General features: G+C 34.0%; 2 protein-coding genes and 1 non-coding gene across 3 annotated transcripts; 2 read left to right on the forward strand and 1 right to left on the reverse strand.

The window, feature by feature from the left end:
- The first annotated feature begins 2,350 nt into the window (after positions 1 to 2,350).
- On the forward strand, positions 2,351 to 2,430 carry Trnal-uag. The gene has a single exon. It is a non-coding gene; the product is annotated as a tRNA-Leu (tRNA).
- A 2,484-nt stretch (positions 2,431 to 4,914) lies between these two features.
- Positions 4,915 to 6,911, forward strand: LOC106716897 (hornerin). Its single transcript, XM_014510546.2, has 2 exons — positions 4,915 to 5,012; positions 5,134 to 6,911. The coding sequence occupies exons 1-2, from the start codon at positions 4,943 to 4,945 to the stop codon at positions 6,765 to 6,767; spliced, it is 1,704 nt and encodes a 567-aa protein (XP_014366032.2). The 5' UTR covers positions 4,915 to 4,942; the 3' UTR covers positions 6,768 to 6,911.
- Positions 6,912 to 6,995: 84 nt separating this feature from the next.
- LOC106716871 (probable peroxisomal acyl-coenzyme A oxidase 1) lies at positions 6,996 to 17,327 on the reverse strand. The gene is made up of 13 exons (XM_045684669.1): positions 16,968 to 17,327; positions 14,126 to 14,285; positions 13,673 to 13,841; positions 13,436 to 13,559; positions 13,008 to 13,252; positions 12,665 to 12,825; positions 12,058 to 12,220; positions 11,554 to 11,744; positions 11,140 to 11,283; positions 10,776 to 10,881; positions 10,415 to 10,567; positions 7,756 to 7,872; positions 6,996 to 7,352 (listed from the first exon to the last, which is right to left on the reverse strand). Exons 1-13 carry the CDS (start codon positions 17,089 to 17,091, stop codon positions 7,209 to 7,211), a joined length of 2,001 nt encoding a protein of 666 aa, XP_045540625.1. The 5' UTR covers positions 17,092 to 17,327; the 3' UTR covers positions 6,996 to 7,208.
- Positions 17,328 to 18,174: the final 847 nt, after the last annotated feature.

An 18,174-nucleotide genomic window follows, 5' to 3' on the forward strand; every position in this document is an offset into this window, starting at 1 on the left:
ATTATGATAATTCTTTTTTTAGGTTGTGCAACGAATATTCTTTTTTTTTTTGTACTTTTGTGCCATTTTCACTTTTTAATGTTATTTAATACTTTAATTTGTGGTAACGTGTGTGTTAAATTTACGCATTTTTACATCGTCTTTTTTTAATATGGCAATGAATTAAATGTTATTATAATTAAATTGGGTTTCGCTAATCATTATTTTTAAATAATATTAACTACTAATTGTATGTAAAAAAAAAATATCTGAATTGATGAAACTATTTAAAATTAAATATTAGTATTTAACTATAGATTTTTCTAGAATGTTAAATATAAGAATTTAATCAATAATGGATTTATACGTAAATCGAAAATATAAAATTCATTTAAAATATACACTTTTGTGTACTTTTACCTGACAAGCTTTTTTTATTTTAATTCAATTGATTTTGCATATTTATAAAATAAAAATACATTCCTAAGGGATTCATATATCCATATAAATAATTGATATGGCTAGATTATTTACTAACGAACGAGCTCTGAAGAAAAAAAAAATACATTGCATCTAAACGATAAGTTCATTTTGAATAAAAACGGAAAATACTTTGGTAGTAAGTAATTCCGCCATAATAATCCATTTGAACGCTCACTAGGATAAGATCTGTATATTGTAACTGTAAAAATCTTTTAGTACTAAAACCGCGTAAGTTTAAAATAAAATAAAAATATCTTGTAACCAAAAATATTTAAAGATAACTTACTCCGTATAGTTTATATGTATTTAAGTTTACTAAAATCCTAACAGTTATATAAACGGCTTTGTAATAGGTAGAGTTTCTGCAGAAAAAAAATTTAAAAAGTTACTTTACTAACCACATTCAGAAATAAACATCGAGACTTCTTTAACTCTTCTAAAACAAATAAAAAACATTCTATAGTTTACATTTTATTTTTAATCTTTGACGCGCATACTTTATCTGTAGATAATAACCTAATCTGTCAATGTCAAAAGTGACATAATCTTTGACGAAATATATAACCTCATTTGTGTCACAAATATGAATAACGATTTTCATGTTGTGAACGTTTTTTCTGTACGTTGTTTGTAATATTTAATTGTCATAAGTAATTTTATTAGTATAACTTATGGTAAATTTAGATAAGAAAGAATTTGTGAACATTTTTAAATTGTTTTTTTTTTTCACTTGGATATAAAACAGCGGGCGTGAATTGTAAAGTCAACACAAGCTATTTTGTTTTTACCAAATTGTTTAATTGACTGTACATTGTGAGTTTTATATGAAATAAAGATTTTTGGGGCTTATTTTATCCATATTTTAATTAAAACACAATTCCTATAAATGTAAAGGGCACAAAATATGACTGCAAGTTTTTTACTATTTCTATTTTATTTTGAATTATAAACTTTTATACTTGTTATGTATACAACATTTTTTCTTACTTACATTAAATTACAGTTTTAATTTTTTTATTTTATTCGAAATAGATTACACAGCAAGTTCCTTACACAGCTTAATATTGATGAAATAAGCCCTTTATCATATTTTTTACACGTAATTGTTTTCGTTCACTGATGTGTCTGTTTATACTATGAAACGTTTAGAAGTAGGGTAGACATAAAAATATCGGTGTCCACCTTGTAAATAATGCTCCTTTACATATAGGTAAATATACAAGGTCATCATGAACAATTTGTTGTTTTATTTATTACGCCTATAATATAATACTAGGGTACTTCGTTTTCCCTATTTCATAATTTCATTTAAAAAAGTACAGTACAGCCTTTTCGTTGGCTTCACTATTCGAAGACCACATCTAACTTGAAGAATAAGACAAGGTTACATTTGTCTTCAATAATCACGTGCATGTCATGCCATCTACTGGTGAATGTACAGAAAAAAATTGTCAACTTGTTTTTAGGTTAAAATTTAAAAAATCATTCCACGTCACTTAATAACACAGGTAGTTTGTTAAGTATTTATATTATAATTCACTGAAAGATTAATGAAAGTATAACATTAAAAAAAAAAATATTTTGTAAATTCTTCGAATATCTACAGCTAGATGGCGTTGTTATCTATTACCAGTTATTAAGTTTGTATGTTAGGAACTCATCATTTCAAAACTTTTAGTATATTTAATAACATTACATCGTTTTGGTATTTCAACATATTATTTTGCTTTATTTATGGAATGTTACAAATATTTTTATTTTTTCGTAATTATTAATTATAGTTTCTGCGTACTTGTGACTTTAATGTTAATTTTGATAAGGTGTACGAGTATTACATCTGCAAATTATCCAACGTTTTTGTCCAATTATTTTGCCCATTGCATCACAAGGCAGCGTGGCCGAGTGGTCTAAGGCGCTGGTTTTAGGCACCAGTCCGAAAGGGCGTGGGTTCGAATCCCACCGCTGTCAAATGACTTTTTGATAATTTTTTTGCAAAAAATATTTTTTAATAAAATTACTACTTACTTACTACTTACCTACTTTAATGCTTAAAATAAACGCAGACTTGATTCATAAGTATCTTGATTACTAACGTTTAGTATTTTTTTTTTAATGAAAAAATACATATGTACAATTTACAAAGGACTCCTTCGCGCATGCAGTTCAAAGAAAGAAAATATCAAAGATTCGCTTTTTTACCGTTAATATGACACGTAGGGACAGAAACATCGCCTCTTGAACGACGTTATAAAAAGATAATATCTTATATCTGAACAGTTTATCTCAATCTGGTATAAGAGTGTTAAAAGACTGATTACAATCACTACCCATATATCAGAGTTTAGTGCGAGTTTAATTCCTCTCTTTAAGATTACTTCAAGAAAACAAAGTTCACATAATTTATTCTAGAAGCATTAAAATAAAAAAAAAAATATGTTATCATGAATAAAACTATGACTGTACTATAGACTTAATTATACATTGTATATTTATATTAATTCAGGCTTTATAACTATTTTTTTTTTTGGATCTTAAGAACAATTTCAGTTTAAAAATGTACCTATAATTAATAATAACCCAGAAGTATACATACAGACTTACCAATTTATATGTCAAGTAAGAACACGATTTAAAGATGAACGATCATAATTTGAAATATATTTTTGCCCCAAATAAAATTAATAAAGCTCCATTTCTCAGCAAAAAATGACATACAACTATCACTACTTTCGCGCTCGTGAGATCAAATCAAAATATTAATTAATGTTGTACTAATAAATCAAGTTGGTCTACGCTAAATGGTACAGATAATAAATCAACAGCTATAATTTACAAAGAAACTTTCCAGGGCTGTCAAATACATTAAAAATATATATATTTTTTTTATCTTTTTAGTGTAAAAAATTTGGAACAACATTTTAAAGATATATTTAATCAGACTAAAGCAATCTTAATTTTAATTAAATTTATTGAAACACGTCATCATCATCATCATCTCCCTGGCCTTTTCCCACTCACTTGGGGTCGGCACACAAGGTTTTATAAACCTTAAAGTTTTGGCTTAAGTTTTTAGGGCCGCCCGCCATCCTGTCGCCAATCCTACTTGGGAGGAGTTTTCGACTACAAATGCTGACTTGGAATTTTTGCAATGGTAATAGTTGAATTAAAAAAAAAGTTTCAAAAGTGGAAACTCGCTGTTAGAAATGAAAATGTATTATTTTCTGTAAAACTGATGCTGTGACAACCCTCATCTTTTAGTATCAAATCAAAATCCGGCGAGTTTTAATCATGACGTACACGATCTCTTAGAACAATCGCGAATTTTTCAGACTTTAATATTTTATTATACTTTACTGCGTGCATTTTTGACCTGAGAAGTGCGAGGCTAAATGTGGGCCACTTTTCGATTGGTTTGAGGCATTACGGAAGATCTTTGTTCATCATTAAACGAATTGTGAATAATGTTATTGTACATAGATATTTAGTTATCTTTCGACCTATCATTTGAATCGTTTAACAATCATTAAATCATAAGCACACGAATGTTAAACACAACTTAACATACTTAAATACTTACTTCCTAATTCAATCAGTTTGAATGAAGTATAACGAAGTTGTATCGTTTCTAATAACTCTACCAAACAAAATTTATGAGATCAGGTTGTTGCTAAGGAAGATGACATGTGTTTTTACTGTTATAGATATTAATTCAGACAGGCAAATTTTAATCAGCTAAAAATCGATCGACATAGAAACTGCATTTAACGATTTTGAAAGTTGTCCGTTTTCTTTTGTTGATCGTAAATTATGATTTTATTTTTATCTTTCGCTATAAACCAGGATCTAAATACATACCAGATAAACAGGATTATAAAAAAAATCTTTCAAATTTGACGCTTATACTACATAGACCTTATTAGTACTTGAATCCTTCATCATACTGAGATTTCAAAATCTCAGGGAAACAAACAACTAATAATTTGCTTAAAAATTCAATAAAAAGGATTGCCGCTAACTTATTCAACAGTTATGTAACTGTTAGATCTTTTTTAACTGTCACATTCAACATACGTAATTCACACGCCAGGATTCCAGTTACTTTATACCTTCTTAGAAAACTCAGGCAAGGACATAAACGACAACATTTCGTTGTTTAAGATTTTTTACTTGATATAGTGAAGTAGTCGCGGGTCAATGCACTCGCCGCACATCACACGAGACTTGCCGCGGAACTTACATCTCATATCGACATCGACATTTTAAAAAAATATGAGAGCATTCACTCAAATCAGATGTAAAACTACCGTAACACATCACTAATATTAACGAGCGATCGGCGACTATTCTGGGTGAAGTTCATGAATTTTAGGCCAAACTTCCGTCCGTAGTGGTGGACGCCCGATTTAAGTATATAAGCTCAGAGAAATGCTCTCACTGTATCAGTTCATTCAAACGTCGGCTGTCGTGTATTAGCTCCAACATGGCGGCCAAGTTCATTGTCACACTGACGTGCTTCGCTCTCTGCCAATCCACCCCGGTCCTCTTAAACGGTAAGAAACGCCATTACTAGAATATTTTAATGAAAGATCTTGAATATCCAACACCATGAATAGAATAACCATTAAGTTAATAAGCGGTGAAACATATATTATAATCATTCTTTTTTTACAGGTGTAATATACCGTGAGGGTCGCAACTATCCAATCGATGCCGCAAATTTACCAAATGTCATTGACATACAGTTTCCTCCAGGACAAGGGTTTGCCGAAGTGTATCCAGGGAACGCAATCGCCCAAGCCGAAGCTTACGAAATTCCCGGTAACACTGCTGCCATTGCTTCGGCGCATAACGGACAATATTTCCCCATTCCCCCGCCGGCTACTGTAGTATCGTACCAAAACTTCGAAGCACCACAAGGTATGGGATACTTAATACCAACCTCGGCGCAGTCTTCTGCCGGTGTCCATGGTAATCATGAGTCTGCCACATCTTCTGCTATCAACTATGGGTCTGGTTCGGCAAAATCCTCTGCACAAATCCAAGGCACAGGCACATACGGAGTCACATCTAACACTAACGTCTACAGCCAAGGATTTGGTTCTGCAATGTCAACGGTGAACAACGGTCACGAATCGACCGTAACATCCGCTCAAACGCAAGGCAACGGATTGAGTTCAGCCAAATCGAAAACACAGAGCGGTCTGGGTACCACCTTAGCAGAAAGTCAAGTGAACGGTGCTCATGGTTCAGCCACCTCATCTGTAAAGCAATCAGGGACCTCGGTCGATACATCAGCTAACACCCAAGGCCATGGGTCGTCAGCGAGCGCTAATGTCCAAAAGGCGCAAGGAACTGGTTTCACCAAGACAACAAGCAAAAAAGGAGTTAAATGGCAATTCGGAACCCTTTATGGGACACCATCCAATGTTGCAAACGTACACGCTCAAAGTCAATCCGGACCTGGAATTGCTCAGTCTACAGCTCAAACTATTGGCCACGGATCGGTCAACGCAAACGCTATCGCTAACGGAGCGGGGCATTCCACCCCGACCGTCAATAACTACGGACACAGCCCTATTACTACTTCTGCTAATGCACATGGACTTGGAAGCGCCACATCAAGTGCCACCGATGGACTTAACTCCGCAAACGCGGTTGCCAGTACTGATGGTCATGTAGTCCCAAACACGGTTGCTAATACTGTGGGACAAATTCCTTCTTATTCTCCTAACCAGGGATATGGCGTGGTGCAATGGATTCCAAATGTCCACGACGCAGGCTACGTGCAGTCCGTGGCTAACACTCAGGGTTACGGCACCGCTAACTCTGCAGCCAGCTCGCAAGGACCCTATGGACCCCTGCAGTCAACCGCTGACGTGAACGGTGCTGGTTATGCGCATTCCGTTGCCAATGATAAATACGGTTCCGTGAACACCGTTGCCAACTCAGGCCATGGTTCTGCCAAATCCTCCGCCAACATCAATAACCTAGGATACGGCTCGGTGAGCTCAAATGCCAATGTGAATGGTGCAGGTTACGCTAACTCAGCTGCGAACAGCAATGGCTTGGGCTACGGATCGGCTGTCTCGAACGTTAATGGTAACGGATCAAGCAGCTCTAACGTTTTGTCTTATGGGCCAAACTTTGCTGGATCTCAGACGATCGCCAATGCCCAATCTTCGGGCTCTGGTCACGCCATGTCCTCGGCGAGGGCTCAGGGCTTGCAAACCGCCTACAGGGTCGTCAACACGTCCGCTAACACCAACGGCTACGGGTCTGCTATCGCCAACGCGCAAAGCTTGTGAATAAGCGACTTGTAAACACTCAGCGATCACTTCAAGACGACTTAAATGACAATCGTTTACTTGTCTTGATGTTTTTGCAATCCTTCTTGCATATTTATTAGAATTTAATTAAATTATTGTCAATCATGCCATGTTTTAGTGTAATTGCCGATCGATCATGTGTTCATGTCAAGAATATAAAATAAAAAAATGTTTTTAACAAACTCTTTTAATGTAAAATAATGCCCTTATAACATTGAAATGAAATACACATAGCCCTTCACATTAAAATAAACATATAGTTATATCTTTATCTCGCATCCATCATACAGTCTCAGTGCCAAAACATTGACAAAATTGGTCATAAATTCGTTTAAATATTCTGCCGTCAGTTGGCACCAAATTAATTAGTGCTATAATAGGTGAGACACGTACGATAAATACAAAATAACATTTTACTGTTTACAATTTGCCGCGCATGAATGGCTTTAAGTACTTGTGGAAGGTTTGATTGACAGGTTCCGCGTTGAGTGGACTCTTCATTGCCTCCTCCATCAGACGTTCATACGCGCGACCGTCGTAAGCACCAAGAGTTGAGTTTAAAATCTAAAAACATAAATTGTACCATAAATATTATTATTACATACATTAAAACCTTAAGTTGTAATTAAAATTATCTTATCTGTGTTTTTCCAACGCCAGAAAACGTGTTATCCCATCTCAACGTTGGATATCAACTATTTTTCATTTCCAAATCTTTCCAATCACAATAACTTTGTTACCACAAATAATTATATTGGTTGTGTTGGAATACAATTGACAATAGTAGTCCATCCATTCAGCCTCGTTACGCCCACTGCTGGGCATAGGCCTCCCTCAAAGATCGCCACGATGATCGGTCCTGTGCAACCCGCATCCAGGATACTCCCGCAACCTTGACCAGATCAACGGTCCATCTTGCGGGAGGCCTAGGGAGTTACAATAGTAGTAGGAAATTATATTTTTGAACCTCGTCTCTAAAGTCGAAGGCGTCTACCAAGCCGACTGCATTAGGCCTGATGGCTGCCAATAGCTCTATGTATCTTCGCTGCAATTCGTCGACGTCTTTATCCGTAATCGATGCATACTGAAAACAAAGTCAGTTTTTATCTATAAGGTGATTTATTTTTGACAAAACATACACGTGAATCATTTGTGTTACTTAATCGAATAACCTTTGCCCGCTGCGGATTCTTAATCAATTATTCCAATCTTATCGTTGAAAGATATATAATTATTATATTCATTTATAAATTCATAAAGATTAAATTATTTTGTTTTTTATTTTACTCAATGAGTTGAAATTTCGATTGATAATTTATAGCAAAAAATACATGTAAATAGCTAAACAGCGAGTTTATAGAAAATATTAAATAACTTTAAAACATTCTTAACGGACATGCAATAGATTTTATCATCTTCATCTATATCTATATATCTATATCTATATATAAAAGAAAGTCGTGTTAGTTACACTATTTATAACTCAAGAACGGGTGAATCGATTTGTTTGAAAAATGGTGGGCAGGTAGCTTAGAACCAGGAAACGGACATAGGATGATTTTTATCCCGTTTTCTATTTTTTATTCCGCGCGGACGGAGTCGCGGGTAAAAGCTAGTTTAATCATAAAAGCCGTTTTCGGGACGCTTTGTAATATTTTTTGTTACTGCAATGTAGTGCAGTCGGCCGCTATCTAACATAACTGTTGTGTTGACCCGCAAGCTTGAGATCGGAACAACCACAATAGATGTTGATTCAGAGGTCAATGTTAATTAGGACGTGTAGAGATCTCGTACAAAAAACTTAAAATCTGCCAATCATCCATTTGCTTTTTTATCGAATATTTTACACATACATATCAGTCAATTCTTCACCAAATTGGCAAACTTGTGTCTATTGAGACTAATATTTTTATAATAAACAAAGGTCCATTCTTTTTTTACAATCAAATATTGGCAGATTTTTATTTATTTTCTAATATTTCTCGTACCATTCCAACGAAGTCTAGGGTTATTCTAGGATATGGTTTGATATGATAATAGTCAAATTTTGGAATTCGAACCCTCGACCACGTATTCGGATGTGCATATCCTTAAACATTAGGCCTGAGTACTAATAATGAGTTTGAAAATTTGAATCCCCTAAACTTCAGTAGTAAGCTAACACCTAAGCTTAAAGAATTCGCGACTCGCCCGCAACTCCGTCCGCGCGGAATAAAAAAAACTTAATTAGTAGCCTCTATGCTCTTCCAGACTATGTTCTACATCTATGCCAAATTTCAACAAGATCCGTTGAGCCATTTTGGAGATACCTTCAAACATCCATCCATCCATTCACCTAAACATTCGCATTTATAATTATTGTAATATTAGTAAGTAACTATAAGGCATTTATTTGATACATATGTACTGCTTCCGACTTCATTCATAATTTATGAATCCATTTCTCTATCAATAAAATTATTACAGTTATTCTAAACCAGCTATCGCCCGCGACTCCGTCCGTGCGGAATTAAAAAAAGACTTAAAAGTAGCGTATGTGTTCTTCATGACTATGATGTACTATATTGTGTGTCAAAATTCATCAAGATCGGTTTAGCCGTTCCGGAGATACCTTCAAACAAACATCCATCTAAACATTCGCATTTATAATATTAGTAGGATTATACCATCTTCGTGTCAATGAACTTTAGAAGATCCAGATATTATTACCATTATTTATTATATCAAATTAATGTAATTTATTTTACAATCAACAAGTTTTAATTATCAAACATCCTCATTAGTCTTAACGACTCTGAGAAATAGAATCTTGCAGACTACGGAAACGATCCTGGCAACGGTGATTTTTTATATGGCAAAATTGTCAATAATTGAGGTTGTAACTATTAATAAAAGCTATTAAAAATGCTTAATTAATTATGAAATAAAATTTTACGCATAATTTATCATAAGGACGATCATACTAAAAAACTTCATTAGCAAAATAATTAAATTGAGAGTAAACTTGTTTGTTAATTTATAAATGAAATAGCTGTCGCCCGTGACTCCGTCCGCGCAGAATTAAAAAAGAAAGTTAACACGTAGCCTATGTGTTTTTCCAGACTATGTACTACATTTGTGCCAAATTTTATCAAGATCCATCGAGCCTTTCTGGAGATCCCTTCCAACAAACATTCAACTATCTAGCTGTCCATCCATCCATCTACACATTCGCATTTATAATATTAGTAAGAAGTGAACAATTTCAAATAAAAGTAGTAATGATAATTATCTATTCAACATTATCTATTCGTGTACAGCAAAAAAATCTAGTATTAATTGCTTTATTAACTAAGGCCATTCATACAAAAGGTTACGTGAAACCCGATTTCAGTTGCTAAGTGACTTACACAATACAATGTCATACAAACAATTATCGCCTATATAACGTTCTTTCCTCGCCTAAGCCGGTCTCTAGATAAGGTCGCTGCGATTTTGAAGATATCGGAGCAAATCTATATCGTTGACATTTTGTAAATTCGTGTTAACTTTGCAGTCGTTATGCCTGTAGACCGAATAGACGACATGCATCGACTATTCAACGCTACTCGCGACCCAAGTATACAATTTTATTTTCATATATTTACCAGCAACATATCGCCAACTTTTTCAAGTGCCCAGTACGTCACATACAAATCCACCAGTTGTAATAAAACTTTTCTTAAAGGCGGAGACAGGACGGCGGCTCTCTTATCCATCTCAGACTTGTACACTGAGAGAAGAACAGCTCTGCCATGTGCCTGATACAAAATAAACAATACATTTTAGCATACAACATACCGTCAGCTTCTGCTGCCGAAACACATGCAAAAAAAAACCACTTTGTTTTCTTTCTCATTATTTTTCAAAAACCACAGATATTATAAGTTCTTCTATATGTTAGTACAATAGAATACACATATCAATCTGAGCGTCTGTACCGGAGTAACAATTTAAAAACAAACGTACCTCAGATGCTGCAGTAAGGAATACTGAAGCCTTGTTCCATGCATCTTCTGGGGATAGTCCGGATTTCTCATAGTCCTGTAGAATCTTCACAACACTCGATATTTTACTACAAAAATAATATTTAATTATTATTAAAGTCAACTACTTGCGTAGATTAATCTAATATATAAAATTCTCGTGTCACAGTTTTCGTTCCCGTACTCCTCCGAAACGGCTTGACCGATTCTCATGAAATTTTGTGAGCATATTCAGTAGGTCTGAGAATCGGCCAACATCTATTTTTCATAACCCCCCCCCCTTTTTTTAACTGCGCGCGGACGGAGTCGCGGGCGACAGCTAGTATTATATAGGAAAATGTAATTACCGTATGGCAACAACTTTAAAGCTCTGTATTATTCCGTCAATGGAGCCGTCCCACGCCTTCACTGTAGACTCTCCTGCTAGGTACGCCATTGTACCTTTCAAAGGTCGACCTTTGACATGACCGACCCAAGCTTTTACTAATGATCTGCAAATAAATATGCACCATATCAAGAATAAGTATAGTATAAGTATATTTTATTTCACTTGGATATCTGATTTGCTTTTTTATAGATGTCATTAATAAAGGGGTACAGTAAAAATAGCTCGTTAAGGGCATATGAAGATAAGTCTCTATAAAACTTGAGGAATATTTGCCACGAGTACATTTCAATATTTACTTCTTTCATAACAAACTAGTACCAAAGTAATTTTGTGGCATGTTCGTAATTCTGATTATGTCCAAAGGTTCAATTACCTGGCAGCTTGCAGTAGCAGCACTGTGTTCTCACCCTCGTATGTATAGGCGGCAGTGGCCAGACCGTACGTCTGCGCGAGGTTAGCTGACAGCATGTAGCCGTGCCCGCCACACGCCAATCTACACTTCTCTATCATTGCCGTGGCGTCTATTGTACTCAATGGCTTTAGACAACAAGCTAACGCATGTAACTGGAACAAAATATAGTTTCTTTGTGTTCATATTTTCATTTTCTTGTTATTGGAGCTGGAGTTCGTACAGGGTACTGTAAGCTGGTAAACTTGCAAGATTGATAATGTTGATCTTCTCGTTTTAAAATCAGGTTAGACATCTTATTTTATGAAGCATCTTTAAAAAAATTCAGCAATATTGTTAAATATATACTTTTATGTCTTCATTTCCAGTAAAAAAGCGAAGTAAGCAAGAGTTGAACTACAAAATATTAATTTCAATATGTAGAAACTGATGGTAATTTGTCGGTGAAGTATCACCAGTGTAGATTACCTCAGGCAAGTTGTCAAGTTTGCCGCTTGCGAGTTGTAAGGACACGCTGTAGTATATCTCCCACAACCACATGGCGTTCATATAGAACGCATGGCTCGACGCAATCGCGATGAACAATTTGTGCTGCTGAGTCACGTAGTCCAAGATTTGAGGTTCAGGTTCACTGATCACAGAGAAAGACTACATCATCACGATCTTTAAAGATAATAACCAAATGCGAGCGGCGTTGGTTTAGGGGTTAAGCACTTAACTTGTAATATATAGGTCCTGAGTTCGAATCCCACCATGTACCAATGTGTTATTCGATTTTCGAATTACATATGTACATTTATCCGACGTTTTTTATGGTGAAGGCAAACATCGTGATGTAAACATAAGAAGAAACTCAAAGATATGTGTAAAGTCATACAACCCACACTGGGCCAGCGTCGTTGACTATGGCCTAGTCGCTCCTCACTTAGAGTAGGCTCCGAGCCCCTCGGTGTGGACGTATAGTGAGCTGATGGTAATGATTTTTGCGGTGGCTGATAACGGCATTTGATACTGACGAGGATTTATTTGGGAGAAGTAGATAATCTCAGATTGGGTTTAACTTATTGTTGCTTACTCGGGTTTGGGCTGCGACTGCCTCCTGATAGCGCTGTACCTCACCGCTATAGTGACCGCCTTAGCCAGCATGTTGGCCATGTTACTCACTATTAGGACCCGAACATACACCATGGTTCCGTACGTCAGCTTGCTGTTGCTGCCCGCTACGAATGTTCCATCCTGGAATATAATTTATTTGAATTACGTTGAATTACAACAGGAGACAGCAGATTGGATATTTTTAGCTTACTAAGCGTAGTTACGTAGTTTATTATTACCTGATTCAATGTGTCATTGTAATTTTAAAAGAAGTTTGTTTTACAGTTTGTGTTAATTTTTAATAAAGTAAAAAGGTGACTTACTTTCAAGACCTGTGCATTCTTCATGAGCATTCTGTCTCTTGATATTCTATGGTTTTCGAAGCCCAGGAAGCCATTGTTAACAGTGTTGAAACCAAGCTTTGCTCCGATCTCGCCAAGCTTGATTCCAGGCAAAGGCATGTGGGTCTCTTCATCTCTGATCTGTACCATGAAAGGATGGATTCCGTGGCTCTTTCCTTTTATATAGAGACGGGCCATAACTATGCAATAATTCGCCGTGTGGGCCACTGTAAATTAATGATTTACTTCTTTCACTTAAATTTATTTTTCACTGTAAATTTATATATTAATTATAATACTTTTTAATCTGAATGTATTTAAAAGTACTATGTAAATATATATAAATTGCTTGCGCGCTATGTTAAATTGATTCGGGTTTATATTACAATATTGGTACACTTATAACTTACAGCCTCCAGGCCACCATTTGTAAGAGGACAGCACAGGACTGTGCAAAACGAATTCCTCCGTGTCTGGGTCGTATGTTGCTTGCGTCTCCAAGCCACGTATAAAGGTACCATGTCCCAGTTCCGTCTGCAAAAGTAATAAAAAAATTAATCGATTGTCAGCTTATATAGTATGAGTTCATGAAATAATTCGAAATATCTACTACATATTTTATTGGTAACAAGGGAAAGTCAAGATACCTGAGCATATGTGCCGATTATCTCCATATTCTTTGCCCGTTTCATCCAGTACTCCCTTTGTTCGTCAGTGCCCTGGCCCATGATGGTCGGGATGAACATCGAGTTATGCAGCATGAATGGCGAGTTGTCTTTGAATATTGCAGATGTTACTATGTTACGGAAGTTAAGCCTGCAAGAGAAATAAGAATTAATATACCTTTTTTATAAAACAGCCAGTAAAGGAGTGGAGGAATCTGCCTCTAGTACTTTGTCACGAAAGCGAAGCGATCCCAAATTTGCTATAAACGTAGCGTGGATTTAATTCGATCCAGCGAACAATTTAGCAGCATCACGTAATGGTGGGGCTAATTTTTCATAACATTGTTTTATTTTCATGTTTCGCGAGTTAACTTTCGCTTCGTTTCCGGTTTGCTTTCGCTATAAGAACAATTCAAGGACCAATAATTAACTCACTTAGTTTTCTCGTCAATAGACATGTTTTCATCCTCCGTTGAATGTAGAGTTTTGTAAAACAACACAGATTTACGGATGGCGTTCTCATATTTCTCTTTATGACTCAAGTATTCCTCGGGAGTGTCATCCAACAAGCCTTTAATGCTTAACACCTTTTGCTCTAAAATAAAGATATTTAATAAAATTTTAATACCCTCCATACTAAATGTTAGCTCGTTAATTTGCACGAGATTTTAGATAACACAAGTTTAGGTTTTGGCGGCATCTAAAGTGGAGTTATAACCGCAGTTAAGCGAGAGTCGCCATCATGCTTGAATATTTTAGTTAGGCATCGTCTAATAATCACATGAGGCTCGAAAGGGAGGTGAATGGTTTCGATAAAAATCACGAAACATCACGAGGATGGTGGAGAGCCTAAAATGATATGACGTATTTATTTTCTGATTGATGACAAAAATTTAATTAATTTATTAACGATAATCCGATTAATATAATATTAATTAACTATTATAACTATAACTATATAATTAAATATTATTAATTATTATAACATAATTGTATTTAAAGATAATTCATAAAATTTCAAATGTAATAATTAAAATAATACACTTGATTTTGAGTATGGGAGCAGAGTCAAAGAAAGTGGGGGCATAAAAGTTGCAAAAAAACATCACGTAATTAATAAATAACCCCTTATCATTTTAATGATTTTGTAGAACATAATTTCCATGCGCCTGCAAATTTTCTCAATCCTTATACAACAGCTGAATACACGTACGAGTATTTTGCTGCCGCAGTAAAACAGGCGTCCTATTATTTAAAAAAGTCTTTAAGAAACGAACATTTATTTTTCAGAGACATCATAACTGAATTAGATAAAAAAATATTATAGTATTAACCTAATACTATTATGCTTTAAAAATTTGTAATATAAATAATCTTTTTTTAATATGAATATTAGAAGTGTACGGCCAAAGTCTTAGATTACATGATATCTCAGAAGTAGGATTTTTAATATTTCAGTTGAAACGAAACAGTGAGCCACGAAGTAAGTCATTTGATAAATACGATGGAATGACTTAAATAATCTAAAAACCAGATTAATATGCATATATGCCAGACATATTGTTGCATATAAATTAATGAGTATTTACGTTGTTGCAATAAATTAATATGTATCTGAAACAATTAAATTTTTTCCGTCATGAATTCATTCCGTCATCACTAAATAAAATTAAGCGATCTTTTCATTGCAAATTTGTAATATCAGTTTCTATGCATGCAGGGAATTAGACAGACCATATTAGTAATTGGCATTAGCATGAAATGATAAGAGGAGGCCAGGATGATATATATGTTGAATAACATATGTTTAAGAAATAATGTAGATGATTAGATGTATTATTAATTGGAAGGCTTTCCACTTGATCATAAAAATTAAGTCCATGTACTTTTTTCAGAAGTAGTTACCATTAAAAATAAATCCCCTATACAATTTTTAGAAATTTAAATTTTAACAATATTTTTTTACAACGAAAATTTTCGGTACTTTTAATTAAAAAAAATAGATTTTAAATCAACCGATACAGATAAACTAATGAAACTTTCAGGATTTATTGTCAAATTCAATTTTTTATTTATTTATTATCATCCGCCCGGTGTTCTGACAGCGCTTAGCGCCCAACGCGCTGTGATAAATAAATTCATATTGTTTAAACTTATCGGGAACAGTGAAATTTTTTTTCGGAATATTAAACTTAAATAAATAACGCATGTAACCGATAAAAAAATCATTTTTTTACCCAGAAGTTAATGAAATTTTCATTTGTTAAAAGTTAATTAACAATATGATAATAAACAAATAATTTTTAGCTATTATTATTTTATTAAAATATAAACATTTTACAATAAATCGTAGGTTACATTTTAACGCGAAAAAGGGATTGAAAGTGGGGTGAAAGTTTGTTGGATTTATCGTCATATTTACAGTTAGAAGCTTGAAACTTATTTTTAAGGCTGCTAACTAGAGTAGAGATATAAATAAATATAAAATCCTTCAAGGATGCTAAATAACAATAGGGGATGAAATTTTGTTTGGGAACATGTGCGGTTTTGGTGAATGTTTTGTTTAATATGTTTTGCTTTTACCCTTGCCAATATTTAATCCTTTACAAAGGCTACTATTTGACGCGAAAAAAGGGTTGTAAGGGGTTGAAAGTGGCGGTGGAAATTTGTATGGAAGTATCGTCATTTTTACAGTTAGAAGCTCGAGAAACTTATGTTTTAGGCTGCTGATTTGATATAAATAAATATGATATTTAATGTTTGTAAAAGTTTTACCCTCAAGGCTGCTATATAATAAACGAGAATAGGGGATGAAAATTTGTATTGGAATAGGGAGAAAGTTTAAGTAAAATACCACAACAACAACAAAATTCACGCCCGTAACCCAGAGGGGTAGGCAGAGACCCAGGACCTACATTTGGCGCGATCCTGGCACACCTCTCTCTATGTTCTTCTATATCCATACATCAAAGCATAGCACGTAGATTAAGTAAAATAATTAGCTTAAAAGAAATGTTACCCGAAGACAGTATTTCACGCGGACTATGTCGTCGCTAGCACAGCTAGTAACTAAATAATAAAGATGAAATGATAAAGTTTTATTTATCAAAACGATTTATTATTAAGCCACAAACAAACAATAAAATTAATAAGATAATTAAAAACTACTAAAATGAATATTTCCTATTTAATCGATGAATAAAAAATCGATTTTAAATATCGAGTAATCGGTGCAGCACTATGACAATTACTTTACGCGTGACCAATGAAAACCTACCTAAGTTTCTCCTTTTCTCTGTATATTTAACTCCCCAGTCTAAAAAGTTCGTTAATTCTTCTACGTTAAAGTTGCATTTCGCCCGTTCCCTTTGCAAATCTACATTAACTTTGTTAGCAGACATATTGCGCAACACTACAAACAACAACTAAAACAAACAAGCAAGTAAATTATCACTTTGAAATCTTAGATTATTGCGACCAAAGTACACAAATAACATATAACATGAATAAAGTTAAACAAAATAGTATTAGTACGACTAATTTGTTCGTTCTCTTTTACACGTTTATCTCTTAAATATAAATTTTACAAATATTTTTTTTATTTATCACAAAGAACACAAAAACAATGACTACTTCGCTAACGGTTCAAAATAGTACTGATGTATAGAAACAAATGATTATTGCGATAACCGATAACGCAATAGAGTCCGTGTTGACGTGTCGACAAGCATGAGTAAGAACGTAATTGAGAACAGATGATATAACGTCTTGATGCTTGTCGGTCTGTCACTTTATTTTTAATCGTTTGTCTTTTAAATTATATATATAATTACGAAAATCATTGCAATTTTTATCAATTTTATATTTATACTAGCTGTCGCCCGCGACTCCGTCCGCGCGCAGTTAAAAAAAATAAATGAAAAATAGATGTTGGCCGATTCTCAGACCTACTGAATATGCTCACAAAATTTCATGAGAATCGGTCAAGCCGTTTCGGAGGAGTTCAAGTTCGAACCCGGTGACACGAGAATTTTATATATAAGATTCGATGTTATTAACTAACGGCCGATGATTATAAATTAAAAAATACAACTTAAGTTGAAAAATTTATTTGGAGTAAAACAAAATATGTTTCTTTATAATTGGTAAACACAATAATTATATTTGTTTGTAATTAAAAAACCATAACCTATTATTATAGATATTTTAACTCTGGCATAATTAATTAATTGATATATAATTATTTTCCATGATTATAATTATGTTAATTATCCATTAATCATACATAGATTTGGATATAAGTTTAATAATGCGACGGCAAAAATATGAACAATTTAAAAGAATATAAAATATATTTTTATTGCAATATAATATAATAACAATAATATAATTTAGTTATCTATAATCAGTCCGCTTTGGTCTTAGATAAAACTTAACAAATAGGCAAGATTGATAAGATACACGGACGAGTAGCATTCCAAAAA

The sequence above is a fragment of the Papilio machaon genome, chromosome 2 (assembly GCF_912999745.1).
Source record: "Papilio machaon chromosome 2, ilPapMach1.1, whole genome shotgun sequence".
NCBI lineage: Eukaryota > Metazoa > Arthropoda > Insecta > Lepidoptera > Papilionidae > Papilio > Papilio machaon.